Source organism: Protopterus annectens, chromosome 9.part0 (genome assembly GCF_019279795.1).
Source record: "Protopterus annectens isolate FY-2018-M chromosome 9.part0, PAN1.0, whole genome shotgun sequence".
In the NCBI taxonomy this organism is placed as follows: Eukaryota; Metazoa; Chordata; order Ceratodontiformes; family Protopteridae; genus Protopterus; species Protopterus annectens.
Genome location: NC_056743.1, coordinates 82,971,548 through 82,994,609, shown reverse-complemented (window position 1 = coordinate 82,994,609; position 23,062 = coordinate 82,971,548). Strand labels below are relative to the sequence as shown.

Below are 23,062 nucleotides of genomic sequence, written 5' to 3'. Positions count from 1 at the left end.
ACCAATGAAGCCAAACCCACCATATACCATGAAATTTGCAACAAAAAAAATTTTGAACTCCAGTAACTTTATAACAGCACTGAAAATATGCAACTGACTCCCCTTGAAAACTTTAAACCTAGATGAGGCTGTTTCATACTTTAATGTCACCTTCCTTGAAATTCTAAACTATCATGCACTCCCCAGAACCATCAGAATTAAAGCCAACTATGTCCCCTCATTAACTAAAGAGACTAGATCCCAACTACGAAACAGACAAAGCCTGGTGAAACTGGCAAAAAATAAATACCCCTGTTGCTAAACAAAAATACTTAGAAATTTGACAAAAAAATGATCAAACAGGACAAAATAAACTATTATCATAACACACAAATTAGTCACCAAAACAATCCTAGGAAGTTTTGGACAGCCATCAACAAAGTATTACAACCAGGAATAACTGGCACCCCCCCTCCCTGTAACTACAGATAGTTCAACCGATATAGCAACTCAATTCAACAAATATTTTATAGAATCCATCCTAGCTGTGAAAGGAATAACTCACCAAATAACAACACTATGAAACAGCATTTCACGCTACAACCTGTTTCTACGCCCACAATTAGAAAACTACTTAGTAAGCTAAAGCCAACAACCCCCTTCGCCGATAAACTACCTGCTGAATACTTAAAACTGCTGCTGAGGCTATTGCATATCCAGCAGCAATACTTGTAAACTACTCTATTACAGAAAACCTAGTCCCCCAGTTCTGGAAAATCTCAAACATTACCCCGCTACGTAAAGGGGGCAACTCTAAAGAACTTACCAATTACCGCTCAATAGCTATATTATCTCCCTTCTCCAAAATCCTTGAAAGGTCCATCCATATACAAATCATGACCCTCCTTAACTCTAATAATGTACTTACTACAACCTAACATGATTTTTAGACCTTCCCACAGTACTACTACCACCCTTATGTCTTTCACCCAAACAGTAAACAACCACAGAAACAACTGAAAATTCGTCTGAGCTATATTTCTTGATCTCGCCAAAGCATTTGACATGGTCATTCATGGCAAACTAATCAACACTCTTTCAGAACTAAATCTCAGCCCCCCCCCACACACACACACACACACACAATCTTCTGGTTCAGGAGCTACCTAACTGACAGACAGCAGGCTGTCAGATGGCAGATAGAACTCTCAGATTGTTACTAGGAGTCCCACAGGATTCCATCCTTGGAGCTCTGCTGTTTTCTTTATTTACCAACAAACTTCATACAGCAACAATACAGGCCTCAGTCATCTAATATGCAGATGACAACAAACTTATCTGTGACTCTTCCTCCCTCCATCAACTGCAACAACTAACACAAGCCTCCTTTTCTCTCTGTAGAAAACTGGCTTATAGACTTGCAGATAATATTAAATCCCAACAAAACTAAGCTCCTTATCTTTCCACCCACACAGTACTCAACACATAGCCCAACATTTAAGATCCCCTCTAGTAACAATACAGTCATATCTCCAGTCAACCACACCAAACTGCTGGGAGTAGAAATTGACAGCAACATGAAATTTGACATACATATATCCCTAACTATTAAAACAGTTCACAAAAAGCTAGGTCTCCTATATATAAAAAAAAAACAATTCCTAACAGATAGCACTCGAGCCACTATAGCTCAAACTCATCTCATCTCCAATCTTAGAAAATCAGACCTATCCAAGATGCAAGCTTGGTATAATATAATAGCCAAATTTGCAACTAATTCTCCTTTTAGAACACAGCACTGCATTCCTCTCAAACAGCATAAGTGGATTGAACTTCCCCATCTCCTACTATATAATTAACCCATACTAGCCCACAACTTGCTTTATTACCCTGACAGAACCCCTTCCCTTCAAAACATACTGCACCCATGCACCAAAACAAGAGTCCTGAGATCCAACCACAACCCCCTACTACAAGTATCTAAAGCCAATAACTCTGCAGGTGCATCTTTCTATAGCATTATTATTTTCAAACAATGGAACAGCCTTCCCTCCAATATCTTAACCATAGCTTCCTCTACCTCCTTTAAAATAGCCCTAAAATCAAATTCTCAGCTCTCTAACCGTGATACCCCTGGATAACTTCTTAAAACCCCTGCTATTCTCTCCCTCTCTCTAACTCCTCTCCACCAGCAGTTGCTATCCAACTCTTGCCACAGCTCACTTCTTCAACAATCCTTATAACTCATTCCCTTCTTTCCACTACTTCTTCATGACTTTTTAATCAAACCAACCAATTTCTTTTTTTCAACTTTTGATTTCTGATAAGCTATACATAAAATGTAATTTTATGTATATTGTTTAATATTCAAATTATATCATATATGTATTACTCATTTGTAACATCACATAGCTCATCTTCACCAACTTGATTACTGATATATAGTTTCATCCCAAATGATGTTCTCAACTTGTCTACTGTCAATGAATTTGTCAGTGTTTGTAACAGATTTTGAGTATTTGTCAATGTTTGCAACTTATTCTGAATATTGTTATATGTGGAGTTTTTCTCCCTGGGCCTCTGCTGAAAAGGGACCTGTGTCCAGTCAGACTTTCCAAGTAAACAAATTTAAAATAAAAATAAATAATAAATAAAATAATTTTTTTTTGCATTTGATCATATATCAGTGAGAGAGAGCTATGTGTTTGAGAAGTCTAACCTTCTAACAGTAAACTGAACGAGTCAGCCTCACTGACAACTTAATTCTCAGAATACTTTAACACGTGCCAGCTACACTATAAGATCACAGTTGTTTGAGCTGTGCCTCATCCTGATTGGATTTTTTTCTCTTTTCCCAGATGTTGTGTGACTGTGGAGTTGGCATGTAAAGTAAAGGGATATGGGAGTGAAAGACCCTCACATGGGGTGGTGTAGGGGGCTTACTGTCTTGCAAAAAAAAAAAAATGATTAGATTGATTTTACCCAGAGTTCAGTTGGTGTATATTTAGGGTCTACTTTATATCGATGAAAGATCAAAATGTCGAACCCTCATATGAGCGGAAATTCAGCAACTCGATCTTTATTTTTTTGGATTGCAGTACACTGAAGATTGGAATATTTGCCCTTTCCTCACTGTAGTGCGATCTCAGAGTTGGAATATATATTTAGTGGGGGGTGTGGGGGGGGCGCAGCCCCCAACAATAGCAATTTCGTGTTGCTGAATTTACACTCATGTGAGTGTTCGAAATTTTGATCTTTCGTCTATTTAATATAGACCCTATATTTAGATGACTTTGACTCATCCAGTATAATACCGGCCCATTACATTTCACTAGCTCACGGAGGATGTGGCAGTTATGAAGATGGACAGGCAGAATAGCAGGTACACTGGCAGCACTTATACTGTGCTGGGGACTATAAAACTGGCATAGAGGGAACAGAAAGGTGTGCGAAACTCCTATGATATATATAAGGAGCTTGGAAACATTTTCAGGCTCAAACTCCAAGTATCATTCAAAGCTTTAGAAACATGCTGAACATTTGGGGAAAACAATTGCGTTATGACAATAAATAGTTTGTTAGCTAAGCACAGAAGATAAAGGTTATGAGCTGCTGTCAAGTGTTATCCTATAATCCTGGGATGACTTTTGTTATTCTCTGAAGCCTCCATTTACCTGCTTCATGGTAATGTGAAAGTAATTTATAAACAGATAACACTGATGGCTCACCCCTAAAAAGAGAATCTTGTATCTGGTAGATTTACCTGGTTCAAAAATGGCAAATATGATCCCGTAACTGCTAATTTTCTGTATGTTTACCAAAAATTTACAGTTCAGCAATGTCTTTACTGTCCTTTAATATGATACTAACTGCCATTTTTCAAATTTGGAGCCAGTCTTTGGAAATTATTATATTTACTTTGCAGAATTGCATTGATATGATTTATGTACTATATTAGTGTGTATTTTTCACCTAGCCTATTAAATATTCCATTTAAGTTTCTTTTTTTACTGTCACAGTCTTATTATTGCCTGTTCTACGATCTGGTGACACAGTGACTAACATTTTGGAAAGATGTGGACTTTGAGTAAAAAAATAAAAAAAGGCAGGGTGATTTTTACTTTGTTGAAGGTAACTTGCTGCTTTATTGTTCTTGCAATGGATGATGAGGCATCCCAGGCTGTATGCTATAATTCAGGCTCTTGGGGTGGCCCAGACTCAGACACAGAAGCACAACTTTGCATGTTAGAACAGAATGTCTTCTTTTTAGCTTTGATGTATGCAGTATGTAGCAGTAATGCATTATAAGGTCAATACATTTTTCCCCTCAGCATGGAAGTGCTGTTCTTCAGCCATTTCTTTCTGTACCTGTCAAGATACCATAGCTAATCAAACCCGTGTCAATAGTTACAAAGTTTGGAACAAAACTCTTGTTGTAGGAGATTAATTAGATTTGATATATTTTGCATCATGGATTTGTCAGTTAACTTTATGCTTTACATGGATGGTTTCAAAGAGCTGACATTATAACATAAGAATGGGTAGTTTTGGACCTGGTGTGCTCAAATGTTGACAAAGGGATGAGAGAGAGAGAGAGAGAGAGAGAGAGAGAGAGAGAGAGAGAGAGGAGAGAGAGAGAGGATAACAGGTCTGAAAGCTAGGAGGTGTTCGGGAATATGTCCACAATCATGGCTGTCTCCTGTTTTCTACTGATCATCCAAAGTGTAATGTGTTCCTTCTGTCTCTGATGATAGACATAACTTATTAGTAATCTCCCTTAATCTTGGTTGTATAATAAATTGGTACGTTCTTTTAAATGCGTATTATTGAATGGCTATTTTTTACCAATCATGTTCAAGAAACTGTTGAATGTCTTCACAGAATGCAGATCCAATACTGTTATTAGTCTTTTTGGCCTCTACACTTGGTTTTGTGTGCCTGGTCTCTCTTTATAACCAATAACTGTACAGATATTGCTTAATTGTCATATACTGTGTAACTGGGTCATGAGTGGAAAAAGACCTTGCGTAATCAGTCCGCTTTTCTGCTTAACTAACAAGTAACTAAAGTAAACAACTAAAGTCATACTAAACAAAAGTGAGGGTTTCCAATTTCAGGGAATAGATTTAATGGATTTTAACAAACTAAGACAGTTGCCTTATGAAGTTATAGTGAACATAAATGTCCACACTGTGGAACATTAGTAGACATTGAAAAACATCCATTAGAAAAACAAGTCTGTGTGAAATAGATATGCAAATAGAAAATAAATAAAAAAAAACACTTTGGAACAAGTTAAATTGTCAATGGCCAGCTCATCAAAGTAACAGTTCATCAGACACTACTACCCTTTTCATCAGTAATAATGTAGTCCTTGGTATATTTAGGGAAGGGGAGGAAATGTCAAAAACACCAGCCATACTTTTCACAAGGGGCACTTTTCTCAAGTTGTCACACTCAGTGAATTGGCTTTGACTGACACAAATGAAAATAAAAGCATTGTGCTTCTTAGCTGTGGTTAAAGACTAGGGAGATAGATGTTATTCAAAAAAACAAAGAATAACATTACCAGTTATAGCAGAGAGAGACAAGATAACAGTATTTCAAGCAGATGACTACCAAGTGAAAGATAATTGATGCATTCAAAAGATGCAACAAACCATTTATAGGGTCATAGGTAAGTTCTAGGCTAGCTGCACTTGCAGGTCATTTAAGCCTAGCCAATTTCCCCTTAGGTGCTTGAATTAACCTATCCCGTTTTCCCATTTATTTTTAGATTGACTTTACCCATCCCATGGACAGTAATTATATATTACCCTTACTGAGAATAATTGGGATCATAGCCTATATAATTTGAGCAGACACATGCATGGAATAACGCATTTAGGAGCTTCCTCTGTCCTTTAGTTGTGCAGGGAAGAGTCCTAGGGTAATTTTCCCCTCCTTAGATCCAAGCTGCGCTTGAAAATGGACAAGGATGAGCTTTGCTTTATGTGGATGGGGAGTCTGTTTCAGAGCAGCGGTATCCTTTGCTAGATAAATCTGCCCCTCAAACCTATTCTTATCATGTTGTGGAAGAGGGTTAGATTGCTACACTGATTATTTCTGATAGCATTTGGCTTGCTGATAGCAATAAATCCATTGGTATTGGGTCAGAGGATGCCTTACATGCCTGACACAGAACACCTCCTAGCAGTCCATAGGATGCAGGGTATTGTGACAGGGCTTTGAGTTAGTCCTTTTATTTTATTGGTATATACCGAACTGAAGAATGGCAAAAGTGCAGACAGCAAAACTTAAAAAAAGATCGGATGGGGAATGGACACAAAAATAATGCTGATAAAGGAAGACAACTAAATGAATATTTCTGAATATTTACAGAGAAGGAGAACAGTGGTTTGTCATATTTATTCAGTAGAAGTAGTCAGGAAATTATTGACCCCAGATGTTTCACAAAATCCATTTTCAATAATGAACATTACAAGCTAAAGTGAACAAGCATGTCTTTGTGAAATAGCAAAAGAAAGCTCTCTCTGGACATGAAAAGACTGTTCTTGATTAGTGTCATGGGAAGCTAGAAGGACTGGATGGGGAGGGTGCCCATTGTGTACGAGAGTGGTGACCCGTTCTTTCGCAGTACTGAATCTGACTGGAGTGACAAGTGTGGCATGTAGCACAGTGAGCTTGGGTGATTTCAAGCTGTATGGAGCCAGGGTAACTGACACGTGTTTGATGCACGTCACTGTGTTTATGGGACAGTTTGGAGAGCTAAGGCCTTCATAATGCAATACAACGCCTTACCCCTGGATTCTAGTTCTTGCCTCTTAAGGGACGGAATGGGCCATTAAACTGTCACCCTCATGAGGTAAAAAATGGGCAGTGTCCTGCTTCAGGTACTAATAGGCCAGATGTCATTCTTAAAAGAAATAAATGAGTCTGTATGACATGAGAAGGTTAGGCTTGAAGATAATCAGAAAGGGGATTACATAAAGCTAAAGGAGGATGTCATTTTATCCCTTATTTTCTTGTTGAGTTTGTAAACAGACCAGTAATACTGAAAAAATTAACAGTAAGTGTCACCATTTTTGGTATAAATTTTGTAATTTTTTTTGTTAGATGTTTCTGGTTGTAGTCGTTTTAAGGTCTGAGATTTGGGTTTTAGTCCTGAGTTTCTGTACTGCAGTCTATATTTGAATTTGCTTTTTTCAGCGGAGGGTGGGGGGGGATGTTACAATCCAGGAGTGTGGACCCTTTTTCTTCTACCTGCAACATTTGTCCCTTCTCCATAGTTGTGCATCCACGGTGTTGCTGTATTTAGTTAAGATGGAGGTGAAGGCTTCAACATATAGTGATTTAGGATGGCTTGTCCCACCTTCCGGAATGTTTTTTTTTGTGCTGTTTTTTTCTTTTCCTCATTGCTACTGTATTTTCCTGACTGTTCCAGTTTTGTGCAGCACCATGAATATTCTGTTAAGGAATTCAATTATTTTGCATTCATTTTTCTGTCACAGATCCAAATCTGAAGTTAGAGTAACAAAGGAGGTTTTCAGCCTAGAACCTTCAGACAACCACAGACAAAACAGTAATGTCTTTAAATGACCATTTCTACAATAATGGTAGAAGGATAAAGTTCTGGAAAACTGTTCTATGTAATTCCTGTTAATCTGAGTGGAAGCAAGTGGGATAATGAAAGCCACTGAATGGTCAGGCCTCAGTTGTTAGCAGAATGATGGAATTTTGTCTGTTCCAGAGCTACTGGGGTATTGCAACTAATAGAGCATGGATATACATCATAAAAATCATGTCAGCCAAGTGTTAAATAGATGTGATTATTTGAACAAGTAGCAAAACATAAATGGCCTGTAAGTATGATCACTTTAGAATTTAGAAAGGCCCTTTATGCAATATAGCACAAAAAGTCAGCGAACATGTGGGCAGCCTTGTGGTGAGTTATAGTGTTGTAGCGTAAGTGAATGGGCACAGGGAGTCAAGATTAATCAATTTCACTTAGAAGAAAGGATAGTGACCACTGGTATACCTCAGGAATCAATACCAGAAAAAGTTCTCTTCAGACTAACTGACTTTTCAGAAGGCCTGAAAGGACAAATATACCTTTCTTGCTAATGACACAAAGACATGCAACAGGGCTGATGCACACAAAAAAAATAAAAATGTTGGAAAGAAATTTGACTAAATTGGAGCAGGATAGTGTTTAGTTTGAGCTGTTAAAGCCCCAAAGTCTATCAAATACCCATACTGCCCACACTGTTCTACCAATGCAGAAAACAAAACAATTGAGTGAACATCAATGACATTTGAGGGTTCTGCTCTGTGCCACTGATTTCTAAATATACTAACTAACCCCAAGGTTGTACCATTTCACAGAAAAGGGAATAATTGCATTTGCCTTTTCGTCAGTGGGGGGTGAGACTTCTGAAGTAGTATCTTTGCAGACTGAGATGGAGGTACACCACCCCATTTATTCAAGTGTCTAAAGTTCATGCTTATTTACAAATTTAAACTTGTTCTCATGTATAGTCTTAGTACTGTGTATTACAAATTGTATGTTTATATATACATGCTAAATTATTTCTCATGCTGTACTTGGTGGTAGTAAGCTGGTTTATCATATATCGGCAAAGTGTGGCCTGCTGACCCATAGCAGACTATTAAATCAGTGAAGAAGATGAAAAGTGATTAAATTTGTAATCCAGTTAGTAAGATATGAAAAGAGTAGACAGTTGAAGCAGTGCCATTAATAACAAAAGTAGAATGGGATGGGGCGCTCTTATAAGATGAGCTAAAGAAGCATTGAAACAGAGCTGTAAAGATGGCAGGGGTTACACAGGCATGTGCAGGAAAAGGCATCACTCATAGAAAACAAGAAGTTATTATTTCTAAATACTGACTGCTAGCAAGACCCTGTTTGGAGTTTCAAAAGCATTTCTGGAAACCTCTCTTTTTACCACAGAATCAGCCAGGATGTGGGTACTAAATATCAAAAATAGTGCTTGGTCTTCACAAGAAGTCACATATACAAAAACTATTTAAGTTTATTGATCACAGTTTAGAAGAAATGATGTAAAAGGGAGAGGATATAAAAATGGAAGCACCTCAAGGAAATCCACTAAGCCCAGACATGGTCACACTAAAAAATTAGGTGAGGTCAAGAAGATACAGTATGAAGATACAAGATAGAAGGCTTGAGTTAGATTCCAAAAAGTATTTTCTCCAGGAAAGTATGCTAGTTAATTAGAGAAGACTTACTGAAGGTAGTTTCAAAAATGTTGGCAGAATTCAAAAGTACATGTGACAAATATAAGACTATTGTAGTGCATGGAGCACTATTATTGTACTCAAATTATCAGTTAAATAACATCATGATTTAGCACTACTATAGGGTGGGACCCAACTTTAACAATGCTTAGAAAGGTGTGCATCCCTTATGCTGTTAAGATCATGTCTGGTACTATGGTATCACTGAACAAGGGTATTATTCATAGGAGATTACTAGGCTATCGACTCAGAGGTCATTTTAAACCTAGCCATTTCAACCCAATGTTATACCATAGCAGTACTAGTCAATACCCAAGACTGCACTTAGTGATGACTGTCCATGTCCAGGAGGGTAGTGGGCACTATCGCTGGTAAGAATTTACGGTGCACCATCTACTCATCCAGGTTCCTCTTAAACAGTGTCATAGAGGTGCTCTGTTTCACATGAGTTAGTAGCCTGTTCCAAAGATGTGTCAGTCGCTGGGAGATAAATCTTTCCCTCCAGCATGTCCTATTTAAGTTGCAGGCCATATATACATCCCTGGAACGGACAGCCCTAGACCCATTTGATTTACAGATAAGCAGTAAGTTCATTAGGTTTGGGTCTTGGGTTGCGCTGCAGGCTAGGCATAAGGCTCCCCTAAGAAGTCTATATGATATGGAGTATAGTGACAGGGATTTTAGTTGGTCCATGTAAGGCACATGCTGCAGTCCCTTTATCGTCCGTGTTAGAAACCTTTGAGGTCTCTCTAATTGCTGTAGATGCTTAGCATGGTACATACCGAATGGGTGTTATACTCAGTTATATGCTGAATAAGTGCCAAGTATAGGGGGTTGTAACTTATTTTACTCTTAAGGTGATGTCTTCACTAATCAAGTGAGCTACATGGAAAGCTTTCCTTACAATGGTAGACACATGGTGGTCAAAGTTAAGGTTGCGGTCAACATGTGATCCGAGGTCCCTTACTACTTCATGGGTAATGGGTATGGTTATTGATTTGATAGTGTGATGGGACATTGCTTGTGCTAAAGGGAATGATGATGTATTTCTTTGCATTCATTTTGAAACTGTGACTAATACACCAATCATTGGTCTGGGTGAGACTATCTTGGAATATACTGACATCATTTGGGGATTTAGTGATTGCACCTAGTTTGCAGTTGTCTGCAAATGTGGTCAGCCACAACCATTCAATTTTGACCTGAACATCTGAGAAATATACACCAAACAGTATGGGGCCCAGCACTGACCCCTGTAGCACGCCACTGGTAAAAAGTCTACTGGTTTATGTGGAGTCACCCACTTTGATAGTGTGTGTCTGGTTTGTGAGCCAGTTGCCAACCCATCTTACAACAAAGGGGTTTACATTCAATTTTCTAAGTTTATCAGTAATGCCTGAATGTGGGATTGTGTCAAAAGCTTTTACCAAGATGAGGTATGCTATGTGTACAGATTTGCTCTCATCAATGGCTCTGGTCACACTTTCAAAGAAGTCCACCAGATTTAACAGGTAGAATTTGCTCTTCACGAAGCCGAATTGGGTAGGATTCAGGATTTGGAGGTCACCTATGTCTTTATTTATGAGGTCTATAATGATATGTTCCATGGCTTTGCAGATGAGGCTGGTCAGGCTTATGGGTCTGTAATTCCCTAGGTCTGTTGCTAGGCTACCTTTGTTGATGGCGGATACCTGTAGCTGTTCTGCATTCCACAGGAATAAAGTCTGTGGTTAGGCTATGATTAAAAAAGGTACTTTTTTAGTTTATGCTAGTTCATATTTTATCCTGTTTAAAAGACAGTCTGGGATGTCATCTGGTCCCATAGAGGCCATGTTTTTTGCTTGGACAGGGCTTTGAGGACCTGCTCTTCAGATATGTAAGGCTGGGGAGGGGGAGTTTGGGGGAGGGTTTGCTGTAAGTTAGGTGGAGATAAGGGAGTGAAATTTTCAACAAACCTATCCACAAGCAGGTTCACTGTCTCTGTGGGGTCCCTACCCTTAAGGTTATGTATATATCTGTAAAAGGCCATATGTTTATCTTTGAAAGTACTTGCTAGGTTTCTCTCAAAGGAGCTCTTGGAGGATTTTACAAGCTGTCTCATTTGTTTGTTAAGGCTGAGGAGGGTGCTTTTCCATTGTTGGGTTCTGTCTTTATTTTCTTGGACACCAACTTTTTGCATTTATTGTTGAGTTTGTTGATGCTGGAAGTCCACTATGGCATCTTTATTTTTACTTGGGGCTCTGGCTTTGATTCTATCTGGTACAGCTGAGTTTATACATTTATGCAAGTCATTGTGCAGGGCTTTAGTGCAAGCTTCGGCATAGTTACCACTTTTAGCTTGGAGTGGGGCTTGGAAATACATTTATACCTTCACCTAGGAGGGTCTACGTTGCCTTGATGAAGTTTTTAGTCTACTCTCACCCTTTTTGAGTTCTGATGTTAGTGTCCATTCGAAGGTGACTGATTTGTGATCAGTTTTCACTAATGAGAGTCTAACAGTTCAGCAGTGCACCTGTTTAACATGTTGGTAAGGACCAGATCTAGAATGTTTGTTCCTCTTATCAGGTATGGACAGCTTGCTTCAGGCATTTGAATTCACAAAGTCAAGGAACTTTTGTGCTAGCAAGTTTGGGCTAGAGTAGGTTTTCCACTTGATGGTGGGATAATCCCCCATAACCAGTGTGTTCCGTAAAATTTGGATTTTTTTCAGTTTGTTTAAGTAGGCTTCCTGGGTGTCATGACTCATGGAAGGGGATCTATAAATGGCTAGGACTTGAATGGGGGAGTCTTACCCACCATAATCTGGACCTTGAGTAACTCCATGGAATTGTCCAGTCTAACTAGACTTGAGGTGAATTTATCTCTAATATAGATTGAAACACTGCCTTCTTTGGTTTTCACATGTTCATTTTGCGGTGTAAAGGTGTGAAAGGCTTTGTAGCCTTGCAGTGCCAGGGTAATCTCTGAGGCCTTAAACCAGGTTTCTATGACTGCACAGACATCTACATCTTCTGGTGATAGAAGTGCTTCTAGGGAGTGCAGTTTTTTGTTTAATCTCCTAGCATGTAGCAGCATGACCCTTATTTTGTTTTGCTTGGTTAATTTCATGTCGGTAATATTCAATTAATATCTGAGCATAAATAACAGCAACAACTCCATTTCTGCTTGCTGTCTGCATTATGCCCACTAAATATGTATTTTGGAACTATCTTAAATCTGCAGAGAAGATAATGACCATGAGATTGTGTTCGGCTTGCCCTGAGTAAAAAATAGGGTATGTTAGATAAGCCTTAGAATGCCTTAATATAAGGAAGTACGGATCTGTTTTTACTCATGTCATTACAAATGATCTCATCTGCAAGGAGTCTCTTGACTGTGAGTAGGGAACCTACAGCTCTCGCTTTGGACATATTTTTCACAAATTACATATTGAAAGGAGAGGCAGGTTACCGTGAATGAAAAGATTTTTTGTGTAAATACCTAAATGAAAATAAAATGTCCCGTTTAAAAAAATGGAAATATGTAGAGCATTTGAGCCTGATTTTGGGAACACATGTTCAGACAGGATGGTGTGCATTTGTCAAGATCAGGAAAGGGAATTTTTGCAGCAGACATTTTGAAATATTTGACAAACACAAGGCAGGATGGTTGCCAGGATGAAAATTCAACAGTTCGCAGATTGCAGAATTTGATGCATCTCTGATGGTTGTTAATGATAGCAGAATTAATAATAAAGTTTTTATTATTGGAACATTTCCTCCATTCTGACAATATTGATGTTGTTATTGTTTTTGAAACATGGTTAAACAACAATGACTGGAAACCAGTTCTGTCAGGGTATAATTGTTTTTACTATAACAGACATTCTAACACAAAGTCAGGTGGAAGTGTTATGATATGGATTAAAGATAATTATGAGACCTGTGATTATTACATGTTCAGTGATGACACCAACACTGTAAACTGTGTAAGTGTGACAATAACAACAACTCTGGAAACATATAACAACCTAAACTGCAGGGAAAAGGAACATACTAGACATTGTTTGTGTTCCTAAGAAAATTACCGTTACTTCATGTCAGGGTTTATCACCACTGATGTGCAGTAATCATGGGATTATAAAGGTTAATTTGTTGCTGGATAATTCTGCCAAACTGAAATCTAAATAAATGCACAGAAGATTTATTAGAGATTATATGGAAGCAAAACAGTCCCTGTGTAAAACTAACTGGAAGGTTGCTTTCAGTGGAAAAATTGCAGAAGGAATGTGGAACGCTTTGAAAGATAAATTGTTTGGGTGCAAAAAATAAAAAAAAAATTGTTTAACGTCAGGATCTAGGCATACAACATAAGGCAGATATATTTCCATAAGAACAAGTTATCTGATTAAGGTGAGAGACAAAAATGGAAAAGAGGTCATACTACAACTATGAAAACTGAAATAAACAAGCTGGACAAACATGTATATAAAGATTTTGAGCATAATCAGAAATGATTTTATTCATCCATAAGATGTAGAAGAAGTACAGGCATACACATTGATGAACTGTGTGTGGAGTCTAAAATTTATTCTCAGACACTATAGATTATAAATATATTTACAAAATCTTATGCAAAACAGTTGGGCTCCACAAAGAGGGCAATAAGTTGATCTAATGATATCCGGGTTACCTGAGATACTGGAATAAAAATAGATTATATTGAAAAAGAACTGCACAAACTGGATCAAAACAAAGCACAGGGAGAAGACAGAATTAGCAATAATGACCTGAGAACACTTCAGCAAGAACTTTTAGTGCCAATATATCTATTATTTACTGGATCATATAAATACGAGGAGATGAGATTCCTCAAGACTGGAGACTTGTGCTTATTAAACCTGTCTTTAAGAGAAAGGGGAATAGGACAAACCCAGAGTCATATAGACCCTTTAGTCTACTTTCATGCTGTGGAAAAATAATAGAGAAGGTACTATTAGATAAGTTATTGTCAGAACTGGAAAGGTTGGGACTTGATACAATACCATATATCAGCATGCATATGTTGAAAATAGATCTATTACCACCTGTAACATGACATTCTGTAACAATATAATAACAGCTATGAATGAAAAATTGTGTTGATGTAATTTATATAGATTTAACTTCAGCATTTGACAGGGTCATACACAAAACACTGATCAATAAATTAGAACAACTATGGATTGACATACTTTTGATAAGAAGTAAGTTGAATGGCTTACAAATAGGACATGGCAAGTATCACACAGCAACTGGAAAGGTGAAATTCTTGGTTACAATCAGGGCATCCCACAGGGCTCTGTCCTAGGCCCTTACTTGTTTAGATTGCATCTTTCAGATCTATCTTTTTCATTTGAGGTATTCTACAGTCTGTATGCAGATGACCTAGAATTGCGTAAAATTATTACATGTGTCACAGATAGGGCATGCCTGCAAAAGAACTTGACTAAATTGACCATTTAGGCACAGGAGAATAATATGCTGATAAATGCATCAAAAACTAAGGGTATGAGATTTGGGAAGCATAAACTGAATGGTGAATATTTCATATGGTACACAGTGTTTAAAACTCTAGATTCACTTAAGGACATGGATATGTGGGCAGACCCATCTTTGAGTTTTTCTAGTCATGTCAAACAGTTGATTAATGATTGCTACAGAACTGTAGGTTATATAAAAGTTTTACAAAATCTTGGAAATCAGAAATGATGAAGTCATTGTTAATTACATTAGACCCAAACTTGAGTATGGAATAACAATGTGGAAACCTTATAAGAAAACATGCATGAGTAAACTAGAGACAGTACAGAAGAAATATACCAAGAGCATCCATGGATGTGAAAATGTAAGTTATTATGAAAGACTAACATATCTGAACTTGTACAGTGCCTCTTATAAATATTTAAGAGGAGATCTAATTCAGGAGTATAAGGCATTTAGAGACATCTATTTCTGGGAATGTTTGGGATTGTAGAGAATCATCAGATAACCTATGTAGAAGATTCTATAGGAATGAAAATTATACTAATTGGTTCTCTGGGAGAGCAGGTAATGCATGGAACAGACTACCAAACTACATTAAAGCAAACACCAAGTTTACATATTTTTTAAGAACAGACTGGACACTAATTGACTGGGCATTAATGTCCATGTTTGGAATATATATATATGTGTGTGTGTGTATATATATATATATATATATATATATATATATATATATATATATGTGTGTGTGTGTCTACTGTTTTTGGTTGAAGTTTCAGTACTTCGAATTTGACTTGTACAAACCTACTTGTTCAAAGTACTGAAACTTCAAAAACTGACTACAGAGGTCACAATACAGGACATAATGGGACTATTCCCTTTTCCTCGCTGTAGTGCAATCTCGGAGTTGGCAAATTTAAGTAGGGAGGGTGGGAGGGCACAGCCCCCCACATGGGGGTGCAGGAGGCTTGTCCCCCTGCAAAAGCATGTTTGTGTTATATTTTTTTTTTATTTGTGAGGCGAACGAGCACCTAGACTTCAGTGAAAGTGCACTTTCGTTGAAGTGCATTTTGGCTGAAGTGGGGTTCTACTTTTCATTTTTGGTTAAGTAAAACACCAAAAGACCAGAACATCGAAAGTGTTTTGAAGGAGACCAAAACAACAAAACTGCAGAACACCGAAAAGCGCAAAATCCTGGTGTTACGGGATTTTGATTTAGTGTTTTTGGTGTTCCGCTGTGGGTGAGTATGCATGTGTAAGTGTATTTGTGAGGGGTAGTGCTGTGTGTAAGTGTGTGTTGTGACTGTGGTGTGTGTGTGGGTGTGAGTTTACCTTGTATGTCTGTTTGTGTGATCTATCTTGGAGTTAGAATGTTAAAGTAGGGGGGTGGGGTGCAGGGGCTTGCCCCTGCCTATTTGTAGTGTATGGTGGTGTGGTTGGTAGTTTGGGGCAGTTGTGTATGTATTTGTGTATGTTTTTTGTGTGTGTTATACTTACGTGGTTTTCGGTGTTGTGAGGTTTCGTTGTTCTGAAGTAGACCCATATAGATATATATATATATATATATATATATATATATATATATATATATATATATAGATATTTATATATGTGTGTGTGTGTGTTTAAATATATATACATATCTATCTATATATGTATATGTATATATTTATATATATATATATATATATATATATATATATATATATATATATATATATATACTGTGTGTGTGCATATGTGTGTGTGTGTGTCTGTGTGTGTGTATACTTTATATATATATATATATATATATATATATATATATATGTATGTATGTATGTAACTGCTTTCTTTACACAGGGAACACATAAAGATATACAGCAATTCTCAACTGCATTAGTGGCTTTCAAGCCAGCACAACACTTGCCTTTGTTTTTAATGTAATGTTTCACTAGCTAGTGGTACACGGAGCAGAGAAATCTCCATTATGGTCAGAACTCTGACTGTAACTTAAAAATGATGTGTTCTTGACATGATGCCAACCAGTAGAGCTTCAATATTAAGGTGAAGCTCTCTGCATCTGTGTCTTGAACACATGATAAGTTATAATCAACAACCCTATCATTAATCTTTATGAACTGCTGGTGTATAAAAAAATATAATCTATTGATTCAGTAGCATCTACAGTTTATCCAGATGGTAGGAAAATAAGCAACATTTGGCCAAGTTAGTCTTTACCATCATCAGAATATATATCAGAATCCACATTTTGGTAGCTCTCAAGCCTCTGATACTTTGCTTACTGCAATGCTGCCTTGTAACTGACAATTTTTAAATAATATTTTCAGACAGAATACACAGGTATAATAAATAAATGTCAATAAAACATACCTGTTTCTTTACCATGTACCATAAATGTACTTTATGAGTTTTTTCTGATCCTTATCAAAATGAAATTAGAGTAACATTCAAAAATTTGTTTTATATTAGATACTTCCATTTATGCAGTATGTTTGCTCTTTAGAATATTTAATCAATATTTTTATTGACATTTTACAATTAAAATATGAGTACAATGTTGAATATCCAGAGTTATTACATCACTCAATAATTGTATTTTGAAACATCTTTCATTGGAAAGATATAAATTATTAGAAAACAACTAGACCTTGAGACATCTTTATGGGCATTTTTTGTGTGATTCATACCTTCTTGCTCTGCTTGCCAAACAAGCCTTAACAATTTTATAGCACACTACCTTCAATACAGAGAGGCATTTGTCATTAATAATCTTATTTCTTTAGATAAACGAGGGTGCATGAGGATTTTGTTGCTAGTTTTTGAATGTGTTCTTTTATCTTAATCTTAAAGTATTTACCTATTGCTTTCCTACAGATGCTTGTGATGGGTTTTCTGACAATAAGACAAGAGTAATCGTGAGCAGGTCAGTATAACCAGAAGTCAATAATTATACCTGTAATGTTAGTAGTGGTAGTGTAAAGTAATTATGTTTTCTATATTTGTGACAGAATTTTAATAACTGATCCAGTTATTTCAGGGTTTAATTTTGCATACGTTTAAGATGTGGTTATGTAAATATATAACTTCAAGTGCACCATAGCAAAATAGTAGTTGCATTTGAGCTTCAACTTGCAAGTTAACATTAAATTGCATTTTAGTAAATGGATTGCTGCCCTTAATTATAGTGCAGATGTTAATATGCACAACTCTATGGCCTGTGTTAGAGTCTTAGTTACTTGTATGCTGACTTGTCTGATAATTGTGGAGATGGCGAATTACTAAAAAGTAGTGGAAAAGAACTATAACAAAACTCATGATAGCATTTTTGCAAAAGGTTATCTGCATTTTCTAAAGGGACACTGGAAAACGATTAAATACTTTTTATGACCATTTGTGCATTGAATATTTTTGAAATGCTTGGTAACTTTCAATGTTTTACAGTAGTTGAAAACACTGAAATCACAAGATGACATACATGAGAAAATTTTGATTCTCGTGCATGTTGGCTACCATCTTGATTTGAGGTTGGTGAAATAAATGTATAAAACATTTCAAAAGTATAGAATAGGTTTTGTTAGGACTCTTCATGTACATATGCCTGGAAGTATTCTTGCTGAACCTTGTCTGATTTTTGAGCAATGCTAGAAGTACTTTTTTTAATTTACCACATATTTTATGCATATTGCATTTGTAAAATGCTGACATTATGAAATATTGCAAGGTTAAGTTGCAGAACTTCTCAGGCCTGTGAATGTAGCAGGCTAATGGAGCTGAAGGGAAGGGAGAGAGGAACAGAGATGGAAGACAGAAAGAAGAAAAATTCCATACAAGTGAAGTTCCATAGTGTTTGTGTATCACTAGTTAACTTCCCTATATTGTTATAATGACTAAAATATAGAAACTCAGATAAGAAACATCAAAGACACATAAATAATTTAAATACTGTGTTAAAATGCAGGTCACTAGGGTGAGATATACAATATCTCCTAGGTTCCCTCCGTGCAAATGTCCTATTTACATAATATTTAAACATCTTACTAGATTCAACACTATCCCTGGATTTGCATATTCATCAGAGGAGAATAAAGTTCCATAGGTGACATTCCATTTGTGAAATGAATTTCTGGGACCAGTATTCTCGGCTGTGTTAGCCTGGAAGGTTTGATACAGCAACTAGAGTAGGATTTATCTCTCCCTTACTATAAACCCAAAAGAAACATACACAATCTGCAAATCTTAGAATGTGCAGATTCATATTTCTCAGACCTATAATAGAACAGCTATGCCTTACTCTACAGAAGTTGTATGGTTATCTGTAAATCAACTGATCTTCTGTTTCACACTGTACCAATTAAGTTGCACAGTTGTAGTTTCTAAAGCGATGACCACCCCTTGCTCATTGACTTAATTACTTGGATCTAATGCATGTGAGGCCATTTAATTAACGGGATTTGCCAATAACTCTATGCTAATAACCATGTCCTTGTTATTAGTCTACTATATATGTTAGAAATCCCTCTGACCAGCACTCATTTAGAAAATAGCCATCATATTCACCTTCATTTTCAGGCAAAGGATAGTCACTTTTCCTCATTGCTAATTTATTTGGATTCCTTTATATGGATTCCTGGTGACACTGAAGGAAATTCTGGTGAACAGAAAAAAAAATGAAAACTGTTTGCTGAAACCAGCTTTAATGAGCAACTTAACAATTTTGTTTTTTAAGTGGACACCACCATATCCCCTAGACTTATATATACCAACTCTGAGGTCACACAACAGAAGAGAAAAAAAAACAAACAAACTCCAAGTTTAAAAAAATAATTTCAGTGAATAGAACTTACTCTTTTTGCATTCACCAAGATTACATTCAATGACATGACATACTCCCCTCTATATGTTACTGAGTTAAGCTATAACATAGTAGTGTGATTGTGAAGACCTGATAACCTCAGTCCACTGAATTCATTATTTGCACTACTGGAGTTATGTTCTTGTAAACCTATTGTGTTGGTACCTACTGTCCGCATACCAGCACCCGTAAGAGAGTCTTTTTGTCTAATTATTCTATCCTAATTTGGATTTAAGTGTAGATAATAGCATTATATGTTTATGTAGACTACCATTTCTAGATAAATGACAGACTCAGATAAAACTGTTTCTGTTAGGATTATGCAAAGGATCTTAGGTAATTATCCAGTCACTTAAAGGCAAATCTCTAAAGACCTCTAAACTTGTTTATTTCACAGTCTTATTTGAGCTTTGCCAATAAAATAGATAAGTAAGTTAGACACTCTTGAGTTGAATTAACTCATGGTGACTCCATGGGTAGGCAATAAAATAAATACTACACTGGTTAACAGACTCAAATATTATACATTACCTTATCTGTTGAGAGAGAGACTCTTGCATGCAAAGGGTAGGTCATCTGTCTGTACCTCTATTCATTCCCAGTGCACATTGTTTCCAAACCTTTTACTTAAATACATTATTCCATAAAAGATTCAAGAAAGCTTTTTGGCAAGTTGTGGACCTCTGTGTCTCCCATGTTTTTGCCTCTCTAGCCAGCTTTTTAACATGGTGGTTATATTTATTAGTCGAGCCTTTAATCCATTAACGTAGACTCACACCGATTATGAGTATTGTTCCAACTATCTTCAGATTTGTTTCAGTTCATTGCCTCATCAGGGTTCATTCTCTAGCTAGGCCTCAAGATTACAGACCTAAAGCCCAGCTGTGTCCCACAGTAAAGATACTTAAGAATGTTGAATCCTTGATTGTACCATCAAACATGGACAGGTTGATCCAGTGCTAAAATGGCTTTCATAAAGGATACAATACTACCATTTATGACTTGTGTCAGCTATAGCGTCTTCTGTGTGGAGACATGCGTGAATGGGCGTACCTTCGTTGAAGGTTGTGCGTCAGGGCTGGCAACTCGGTACATAAAAATCTACTGCCAATCATTAGCAGACTGGAGTTCCGCTGTGGCGACCCCTAACCGGGAAAAGCCGAAAGATACAACATTATTACCTCCTAATCAACATGGAAAAATGTTTGCTCATCTGACCATATGAAATGGATGATTGAATCAGTTTATCATTTTTATATCCCTATCAGATCGCATAAATCTTGACTGTGGAACTGGCTTGATTAAGTGGAAAAAAGGCTGTGTATATGATCATACTGCATTTCAAGTAAAGGATTGCCATGTCTTATGTGATGCAGATTATATTAACACTGATTTTCTATATGGTTTAGTATTGGGTCTCATTATTTTCAAACTGTATCAGTGACCTTACCTGCGATGCCAGTGTGGACACTGTCCATATTTTAATACCCAGAAAATTTGAAAGCATCACACAAAGCATTTAAAAGGTGTTATGTCTTCTTGGTACTGGTTGTATCATAAGAGGTTCATTGCAAACACTGATGAAACTGTGTACATGAAATTTAGTATATTCCAAAACTCATGGATGCTGTTTCCATCTTGGTGCTGGATCCCTTTTAACTTCCCTGTAACTGAAATGTTTCCACACAGATACCTGGGAATATGGATAAAGCCATCCCTCATCTTTAAAAGAAATGTAGATTATGTTTGTCACATCCCCTCTCTGGGCCAGTAATCAAGGAGCCTGAATCCTCACCCCAACAATGTTCACTTGGAAGAAAAATACATACACACAGTATTTCCAGATGCAGCTCTCTGCATCAAGCACAATTCCCTTAAGAGCACATATGGAACACACTCTCAGTTCAGGGTCTGGATTTCTCTCTCTGCCTCCCTCCAGGTAACCAGTAAGACTTCCCACTGGCACAGCTATAGAATTGAATCCTCAGCCAAGTGTCCAAGCCAAGACATCCAACACCCTCTCTGTGAAACCAGTGCTTTGTGGACTTGTTCCAAACAGCTGACATACACATACACTTTGAGATTTGATTTAGACACACACACACACACACACACACACACACACCTGGGAAAGCCTGGCAAAGATATACTAGCTATACCCCCTTCTGCCCAGACTATAAGGTATTTTCTGCCACCAGGCACTCCAAAGCCAGCTACTCTAAGGCTCTTACAAGGTATCCAGTTATACTGACTGGAATTAATATTAGTACAAGTGGTAGTGTTTGACTAATGCAGTAAGGCTTTCAGGAGTGACCACAGAGTCATCAACTAGATATAAGTACTCTCAAATGTTAAAATATTCTCTAAAGGGCCAGCCACAATGAAATGTTTAAATGTATTTAATAATAAATAATAAAAGATCATCAAAAAACTAAATATTTGTAATAAACACCAACGTTTAAAACACAGGAAATATTAAAATAAAACATATGAAGAGATTCATATAGATACAGAAAAACAGTACTTGAGTAATCTCACTATATTTTCCTGACTAATCTAAAGAATTACTATTCCCTGGTTGCAAGGTAAGATAAAGTAGGTAAGGGGTCCTTCTTTGTCAGTATCCAAAAACAGAGTGCTGTGAGACTTCTCTCTCATCTATTCTTAAAACATAATTTTTGTGATGGATTACAAAATGACATCACATACATCATCTGTCATCTGGTTCCCCTACTACCCCTATTCCTAGCAACTGACCCAGAATCTCACATGTATGTGCTATCATACACACAGCTTGGGCTTCGCTAAGATCTGCTGCAGCTTCTGGAAGTCATAAACCATAAAACCCTTCCACTCTTTCTACAGGAGCTAATAAACCATTCTCTGGCACAGACATTTCATCTCTGGCTGCAGTCAGAACTGTAAGATACAATCTTTATGGGCTAAATTAAGTAATTTAATTTCTTACTATTTTTCAAAGTTAGCTGGACTGAGGATGGCCTCTTCTCTTCCAGTATCCCCTGTTAACATATATACATTTCCACAGTTACAACAGTGCAGTCTGATATAAATGTATATTTCTTTTCTGTCCAGCAGGACACACTGTTGATACATTTTTAATGCAAGCATCTCTACAAATACATTTTTAACACAAGCATCTCTACAATTACATTTTTAACACAAGCATCTGTAGAAATCTGATATACAAATGACATATAATTCTTTACAAAACTCCAGGTAGCAATGTTGGCATACATTGTGTATCCACTGCCCTACTTCTCCAGGATTGGCTGGCAATTCCTCACATCATCACATCTCTTCCCGCTTTGAAGACTCAAGCTAGTTTCTCAAGTGATGCTGGAGAAACATGGCTTGAGGGACATGAGCCTGCCTGGGAATACATTAACCCATACCCTGTCTTGAGAACCCATCTGCAGTGGCATTGCTA

At 37.0% G+C, this 23,062-nt stretch overlaps 1 protein-coding gene across 1 annotated transcript in view; it reads left to right on the top strand.

Annotated features, from left to right (window-relative positions):
* Positions 1–23,062, top strand: part of LOC122811046 (apoptosis regulator BAX-like) — a 302,247-nt gene that overhangs the window by 42,723 nt on the left and 236,462 nt on the right. The window contains exon 2 of the mRNA XM_044082583.1: positions 17,637–17,685. Within this exon, the coding sequence (XP_043938518.1) occupies positions 17,637–17,685 (49 nt within the window). The remainder of the gene's footprint in view (positions 1–17,636; positions 17,686–23,062) is intronic.